General features: G+C 42.5%; 2 protein-coding genes across 4 annotated transcripts; both read right to left on the bottom strand.

The window, feature by feature from the left end:
- Positions 1 to 267: 267 nt before the first annotated feature.
- On the bottom strand, positions 268 to 3962 carry LOC137607070 (zinc finger protein 180-like). 3 transcript variants are annotated; one of them, XR_011037952.1, is made up of 3 exons: positions 3493 to 3962; positions 1130 to 2218; positions 268 to 559 (listed from the first exon to the last, which is right to left on the bottom strand). XR_011037952.1 is itself a non-coding variant. In XM_068332556.1 (2 exons), the coding sequence occupies exons 1-2, from the start codon at positions 2344 to 2346 to the stop codon at positions 1185 to 1187; spliced, it is 1065 nt and encodes a 354-aa protein (XP_068188657.1). In that variant the 5' UTR covers positions 2347 to 2667; the 3' UTR covers positions 620 to 1184. The 3 variants fall into 3 exon arrangements, 2 of the variants coding, with proteins under 2 accessions (XP_068188657.1, XP_068188656.1); XM_068332556.1 differs by lacking the exons at positions 268 to 559; positions 3493 to 3962 and adding an exon at positions 2316 to 2667 and having other exon boundaries at positions 620 to 2218; XM_068332555.1 differs by lacking the exon at positions 268 to 559 and having other exon boundaries at positions 622 to 2218.
- Positions 3963 to 4687: 725 nt separating this feature from the next.
- LOC137607079 (zinc finger protein 572-like) lies at positions 4688 to 7791 on the bottom strand. The gene is made up of 2 exons (XM_068332566.1): positions 7385 to 7791; positions 4688 to 6956 (listed from the first exon to the last, which is right to left on the bottom strand). The coding sequence occupies exons 1-2, from the start codon at positions 7575 to 7577 to the stop codon at positions 6247 to 6249; spliced, it is 903 nt and encodes a 300-aa protein (XP_068188667.1). The 5' UTR covers positions 7578 to 7791; the 3' UTR covers positions 4688 to 6246.
- Positions 7792 to 7891: the final 100 nt, after the last annotated feature.

The raw sequence follows: 7891 nt of genomic DNA, 5'->3' as shown, positions 1-7891 counted from the left end.
AAAGGGGCCTGTAGGCATGCAGGGGAGGTAGAGTGGCAGGCAGCTCCTTCTTGGTGCGCCTCAAATGAGCAATTTGTAAAGGGGACGGCACCTTGCTCAAGGGTGCCTCGGCAGTGCTCCGGAGATGAGCTGACACCTCCCACTGTTAGCTCACCTCCGGGTATTTTGGGGGGGGCGGGAGCGGGAATCGAACTGCCGATCTTAAATCATAGGACGACCCGCTCTACCGCCCGCTTTATCACTGAGCCACTGCCGCCCCTATTAACTTGTCATTTTACCATATTTGAAGTGATTTGTTTTGGTAACTCTTGCTGGTAAAACATACAAAATAAGAATGAAAATACCAATTCAGGTGAATCAACTTAATTACCAAAGTTATCAGGTTGTGTGTGAGACCTCACACAACTTGAAGTTGTGTCGGTGTGTTAGCGTAAAGCAGGAGGCTTATCTTTTTCAGCTTTGTCACGTGACCAAAGAAGAAGCCAAAGTCCCGGCAGGCGGCAGCTCTTTCTTGTCCTGACGTTGGTTATCAGCTGCTGGAGACCTTTGATGACTTTTGCTGTTGGAGCAGCAGGAAACAAAATAAAACTTCCACCATGAGCACCAAACGAAGCACAAACGACGTCTCTGATTGTTTGACTCTCATTTAATGTGTTGCTGCTGATGTTAAAACTCAATCAATAATAGAACATCAGAATAAAATACAAACTGCTTTTAATGTGAAAGTCTAAAAAAAGATCAAAAGAAACCAAATCAGGAGAAGACCAGATAAGAAATGGAGAGGTTGCTGCGGCAACGGCAAAACTACCAAGAAATTACTAAAAATCAAACATTCTCTCCATGTGGATGCGTATAGGTTGTGTGTGTGTGTGTGTGTGTGTGTGTGTGTGTGTGTTTAAAGTATAAATAGAATTTTTATTCTTCCAAAAATGTTAAATTGGATTACTCAATGTACTGATTTAAAACTAAGCTAAAAATCCTTGATCTTTTTTGTCCATAAGGACGGCAAGTAAACAACACTAAGCAGTTACTAACAGAAATAAATTATATCACGATATCACCATGGCAACAAGCCTTATCCATGAAAACGACACGTGAATCATTTCTTGCACACGTCTGCTGGAGACACAGAATGACATCATCAGAGCCGTCGGATGAGCGGGTCCATCCGTCCGTTGGACCGTTCAGGCCTCTGCATCAGTTTCTTTTTTCATCTGTTCAGTTTGATGAAGCCATGAGGACGGGGGTTCGTCTCTATCGCCGTCATCTTCGCGCTTCACCTGGACTGGAGTGACAGTGACGGTGACCTTCTCCAGTTGAGGCTCCGGGCGAAGCGTTGTCGACACATCACCACACTTGTGTCTTTTCAACTGAGGATGCCACATGAAGCTTCTGCCGCAGGCGCTGCAGCTGAACGGTTTCTCCCCTGTGTGGATTCGCATGTGTGATCTTATGTAGTCCTCGCTTGAGAAGGATTTCGTACAAACCGAACAGCTGTAGGGTTTCTTTCCTGTGTGACCTAGTATATGCTTCACCAGGTTGGTCAGGCGGGTGAATGTTCTCCCACACACTGAGCAGCTTAAGGGTTTCTCTCCAGTGTGACTTTTCAGGTGACGGCGGAGATCTCCTCTTTGACAAAACCTTTTACCACATATAGGACAAACGACAGCTTTCACTTCACATTGCTCCTCTGGCTTTTGAAGTTCCTGATTGGTCCACAGTAACGATTCCCTGCCAAATTTGCGTTTTTTGAACTGCCTGCTGCTGCCAGATGGTTTCTCCTTGCAGTGCGTCATCTTGGGCCTCTTCGGCTTTGAGGTTCTGCTGAATCGTTTGTCACGCATGCAACACTGAAACGATTTCTCAGGAAGATCACCGATAAAACCCAAGCCAGCACCGCCGACTGTTATGTCATCGCTGCTCATTTCTGCCTCGGGTTCAAGACGTTCTTCCGTCGTGCTGTTAGGTTGTAAATGCTGATCTGGACTGGAGCTCCTTGCCAGTTCTTCTCCTCCATACTCCTCAAACTCCAGTTTCTCTTCCTCATCTTCACACTTCACAAGGACGGGAGTGAAGATGTTCTCCAGCTCTGGAAGCCATTCCTTCTCTTGACCGGTCCAGACTTCCTCCTCTTCCTCTTTAATGTGGTTCATACTGAGGCTCCCATCCTGCCGTTCAGGGGTCACCTCATCGTCACTCACTGATGGCTGCTGGACGACTGCAGTGACAAACAAACACATCCTGAAGAAAACCGATTTCACATTTAAAAACGGTTCAGACTGCACCAATCACACTTGTTTTCCTGTCGTACTTACATCTGTACAAGTGTAACTCTCGATTGTACATAAGTGCGCAAAAAAAAATAGATGGAAAAACAAAAATCAAGTTTATGTCAAATTATTTTTGCACAAAAAACTAAATTCTGCAATATAGCTCTAAACTATTTATTATTTAAAGTAATTTAAACATCTATGAACCCTCCCCATACTGACATTAAACCACCCTCTATCTGTATTACCTTTCCCCACACTCCGATAGATGGTTTAAAGCACTTTTGTATTTAAGTGAAGTGTTTCTTTAATACACGGCAGTGCACTACGTTCCGTAAGTCTCGGAACGCGGCGCACTTCCGAATGCTGTCAGCATTCGGAAGTGCTGTCAATAGAATGCGCGTACGGTATCACATGACTACTTACTAAAAATCGACGACGTAGTGAAACTGCATCTTGAAGTGCGAACAAGCGAGGGATTACTGGAATTAAATATGCACAGTAGCTCCAATATATCTGCCGTTACTGCAATTGTTTTGAATTCAGATTAGTTTACGTAGGGTATACGTGTGTTTATCCACGGTATACATCTATTTATCGGCACAAGTTAATTCGACATAAGCTGTTTTCAACTTAGGTATGGATACTATATAACACTTACTAACGACGTAGGGTGTGGTATACCTTCATGATCTCCCAAGTCCTTCTAGCATCAACAGAATGCATACAAGACAAACTTTATTGCTTGCAGGACTTTGACTAAAGGTATGTTAATATGTATACTTCATGTTACATATATTAATATGTATGTATATATTTTTATTTACGTATGAACCCCCCCTCTCCTCTGCTGCTGCAGTCATGTACGTTTCTCCACTGTGGGACGAATAAAAGTATATCTTATATTATATCTTATCTCGTGAAAATTATTTTACTTTTACTTTGAAATCCGGATGTAGCGCACCGCGATTTAAACGGAGGCTCCAGACGCCACAAACAGCTCCGTGGTGAGTTTACAACAGTCGGTAAACACCGTTACAGGTTGTTTACTGCTACAGCTGTTTATGGAACAACAAACAGGAGCCAAATAAAGACGTAAACACAAACATTTAACCCCTTCACCGTCGTCTCGTCCCCGGAAGTCCAGCTGCTCTCCTGCTATGCTAGCGGCTGGTTAGCATCAGTGAACAGGTGAGCGGCGACAGGAGGTCACGTGACCTACCTGTCTTCTGTATCCGCAGCTGGGGCTTGAAAACAGCGTCCAGGAGTTCTCGTTGTCGCTCGTTCTCCTCTTTAGAACGACACAGTTCCTCCTCGTACTCTGCTATCGTTCTTTCAAACAGCCCAAATATCTCTTCAGCAGCCGCGGTCAGTCGCTGCTGCACCAACGCTCTCAGCATTTGGCCTTTAGACATTTTCCCCCGACGTCACGTCCGTCACGGACCCCGTCAGCTCTCCATCCAGCGCTGACGAGCGGAGCGGCTGACTTCCGGTTAGCGCGCTAAGCTAACTCGAGGAGCTTTTAACGCGGACGTAGAACTTCTGGTGAAAGTTGGTTGGACTATTTTGTCATCAGCTGATGTTAAAGTACTAAAGTTGAAAACTGAATCGTGTCAGCAACCAAAACGTTCACGAAACATTTATCCGAGTCAACAGAAAGAAGCTGCGCCAAACAGGTGTCACCCAATTAACTGTCCAACACCTACTTCCGTGTTGAACCGGAAGTGGGTGTATGTTTATATGTGACCGTCCAATGAGATAAATGGAGTGAAGAAAAACGCCAACTATTATTAACTGTGACTGTGTACAAAAAGACCTCTTTGGTATTACTGATATTGTTTAACAGTTTTAAGCAAATTTGGAAAATAGAGCTCAACAGCTTCTAAAAAGAACAAAATACAACATATTCCTATTTTAATGATAAGTTATTGTAAAGTTTATGAATGATGAAGCTGCTGAAGTCAAAAAAGGTAGCAGAATGTGTGCAGATCAAGAAGAGATTCTGGATCTCTGAATTTTTTTCATAAGGTTTCAGGATAATATTTATGGATAATTTTAAAAGAAATTTCTTTCACTTCCAACACTAAACAACAAGCCTGTTGTGATGTTTTGATCAAATGTTAAGGTGTGATATGTGTGATTCTCTTTTAATAGTACAGTGTTTGAATATGTATATTTTTACTATATTGTAGGTGTATTTCACTGCTTTTCATACATCATGGCCAGGGGACTACAGGTGAAAACTAGCCTTCTGACTAATTCTGGCTTTTTTAACCATGTATAATCATGTGTTTTATGAAATTGCATTGTCCCCTTCAAATAAACTAAACTAACTAAATTATTAGGAATTGTCAAAACTTGCTTTCAATTTATATCAGACAAAAAATTCCATTGTGAAACAACGTGTGGATCAAATTTAGATTCTTTATTCAACATAGAGGGTTTATTCACGTAACTATTTTTAGAATGAGTGAAACAGATTTTTCGACTGTTTGAACAGAACTGTTGAGGAACCATCAGAACATTAGAATAAACAATTCTTGATGAAATTTTAACACCTTTATTGTAGCATCAAATACAGTTACGTGTTCTTTAGATGTGGTTGGAAATTTATGAGTTTAAAAAGTCACAAGTTGTCCTTTACAATTAAAAAGTGTACTTGCCAGTATAATCTATTTCTCAACACAATTAGAGTAGAACAATTTATTTTTGTACAGTATGTCTCCATTATTACATATCAAATATTTATGTGAAGAATAATTGTTGTTGTGTATTTGGGACCAAGCTGATGGAACTTGTTTCAGAAAAACACAGAATATACTACTTTCAAAATGTCAGCGAGCTCCACATCAGACTGTTACTGATGAACGGAAACGTTAGATATTTGTATTACTACAAATTATCTGAATGTTTGTAATATTCTTGCATATTAATTATTGTACACGCTGTTAGGCGGTGATTCGTTTTAAAATAAAACATTGAAAATAAACTGTAATGAAGTGAAAAGCACTTCCGCTTTAACGCAGCTACTTCATAGCAGCAGCACTGCCCCCTCATGTGAGCTCATCGTCAGACGACGACAACGCTAAACTAGCTAAGGTGATAACATCAGTCTCTGTCTGTCAAGATACCAGCTACCATGTAATGCTAACTTCTTTAGCTTCATGGGCCAGCGGAAGATGACTCGATGACAAGGGAGCAACTTCCATCTCATGTTTGTTTCCAAATAAAGGTCCACAAACTTCAAGTGTCAAGAACAGAAATAAATGTGTTAAAAGAACAAGACTCCAACTTTTCTTGAGAACAAACACTTTGTTTTCCTTCTTTTTCATTACAAATAACTTTCAAGCATTAAAAATAACTAATTTCAACTGCAGTGGCTGAGGATCTGCTAAATTTACGTAATGTTTAGTCACCCCATGTTTGACACCATTAACATCCAAAAAAAAAGTCACTTACAGGCAGAGTAAAGAAGAAACAACAGGCAGTAGATTAATAATGAGTAAAACTGTTGAAAAATCCTGATAAGTTAAAAGAAGTTGGCAGAAATCTGTAAGATCAGGATTTCTACAAGGTGGAGTTTATACATAAATACATCATTCTGAAGCATCATTCTGTGTTTATGTCAACAGTAGTCAGTAGAGTCCAAATACATGTGAATAAAACCGTTAACGGTGCACACACTGACCTGTCCTCGTGCAAATATGAAAACTTTTTAAAAATGTCCATTCTCACCGTGTGAAAATGCCTTGGTCTCATTTCAGTCACGAAAAAAAGGTAAAACATGAATATTTTTCATTGTACTTTCATGGTGGCTCGGTGGTGCAGCACCGTCGCCTCACATCGAGAAGGCTCTGGATTTGATTCCTCTCTGTGTGGAGTTTGTAGATTCTCCCCGTTACAATAAACAAGTCTTGTGTTGTTTTTGTTTCAGACGTGTCAGTTTCACCTGAACCAGCAGGTTTCTCACACAAGCTCACACCGTCTCCTCTCTGTGAACAGTCATGTGATGCTTCAGGCTGACATTATGGCTGAATCTCTTCCAACACACGGAGCAGCTGAAGGGTTTCTCCCCCGTGTGCGTTCTCATGTGTGTTATGGCGTGGTCGCTCCGTGTGAAGCGTTTCTTACAGAATGAGCAGCTGAAAGGTTTTTCCCCGGAGTGAAATCTCGCGTGTCGAACTAAGTTCTCCTTCCGAGGGAAACTTTTCCCACACACCGAGCAGCTGAAGGGTTTCTCTCCAGTGTGGCATCTCATGTGGATCTGCAGATGTCCCTTGTGGCGAAATCTTCGCTCACATTCGGAGCAACGGAACGGCTTCTCTGAAGTGTTGTGGTCAGAGTCTGGTCTGAAATGTCCGTCTGGATCTGAGCTCCTGGCTGGATCTGGTCCTCCAGAGTCCACATAGGTTTTCATCTGTTCAATCTGAGGGCTCTGCCAGAACAGGGGGTGCTCCTCATCATCATCATCGTATTCCTTCTTCACTAGGAGAGGAGTGAATGTCAGCTCATTCTCCTCCAGCTCTTGAAGCTGCTCTGCCTCCTGATTGGTCCAGAGTTCCTCCTGTTCCTCTTTAATGTCTGGCAGCTCAGGCTGTTCTTCCTGGTCCAGACCAGGAACGATGTCTTGTTGCTCGTGGGGTCGCTCTTCTTCACTCACCAGCTGCCTGACATCTGTAGGAAATACTGAAAGACAAAAAACATTCATCTTTATCTCCGTGTTGAATAAAGTCGACTGGACTTTTCTCCTCTTATTCAAGAGTCATTGAATAGAAACGTGCTACGAAGAGCAGAACGCATGACTTCAACTTTTATTTTGAATTCCGGAAATAGCACGCTGTATTCAGCTTGCTTAAATCCAGATTACACACTTAACAACATCTCAATGATGACGGTAAACACCGACAGAAGCTGACTCTCTGAACTGAAAACTAACTGAACACAACCATGACATTGTGTGACTTTTATTTTGAAATCCGGATGTAACGCCTCCATTCACTCGATTTAAATGGAGGCTCCAGACGTCCCCGGAAGTCCAGCTGCTCTCCTGCTATGCTAGCGGCTGGTTAGCATCAGTGAACAGGTGAGCGGCGACAGGAGGTCACGTGACCTACCTGTCTTCTGTATCCGCAGCTGGGGCTTGAAAACAGCGTCCAGGAGTTCTCGTTGTCGCTCGTTCTCCTCTTTAGAACGACACAGTTCCTCCTCGTACTCTGCTATCGTTCTTTCAAACAGCCCAAATATCTCTTCAGCAGCCGCGGTCAGTCGCTGCTTCACCAACGCTCTCAGCATTTGGCCTTTAGACATTTTCCCCCGACTTCACCTCCGTCACGGACCCCGTCAGCTCTCCATCCAGCGCTGACGAGCGGAGCGTCTTCCTCTTCTCAGGATCAGCGATCATCGTTCACCTGGTCGAACGGACAGCGCCGCCTGGCGGAGCGGATCTTACTACGACCCTCATTAACGCCTTAATTTACCACTGGTAGAAACGGATTTTAAATGTGTGTTATTGAAAGGTAATAATGATATATTTTGACATGCATGACAAAATAATAAATAGGTATTCTATTTATAGAACAAAAACAGAAACAACCCGACGTATTGATAGTTCATATAACCAA

This window comes from Antennarius striatus, chromosome 14, assembly GCF_040054535.1.
Source record: "Antennarius striatus isolate MH-2024 chromosome 14, ASM4005453v1, whole genome shotgun sequence".
In the NCBI taxonomy this organism is placed as follows: domain Eukaryota; kingdom Metazoa; phylum Chordata; class Actinopteri; order Lophiiformes; family Antennariidae; genus Antennarius; species Antennarius striatus.
This window is presented reverse-complemented; position numbering and strand designations above follow the sequence as displayed.

Bases quoted from the DNA above. Each gene is read 5' to 3' on its own strand.
- LOC137607070 (XM_068332555.1), bottom strand. From the start codon at position 3,685: ATGTCTAAAGGCCAAATGCTGAGAGCGTTGGTGCAGCAGCGACTGACC. The intron at 2,219-3,492 runs GTAGGTCACGTG...TTGTCACTGCAG, and splicing joins GCTGCGGATACAGAAGACAG to TCGTCCAGCAGCCATCAGTG.
- LOC137607079 (XM_068332566.1), bottom strand. From the start codon at position 7,577: ATGTCTAAAGGCCAAATGCTGAGAGCGTTGGTGAAGCAGCGACTGACC. The intron at 6,957-7,384 runs GTAGGTCACGTG...TTTGTCTTTCAG, and splicing joins GCTGCGGATACAGAAGACAG to TATTTCCTACAGATGTCAGG.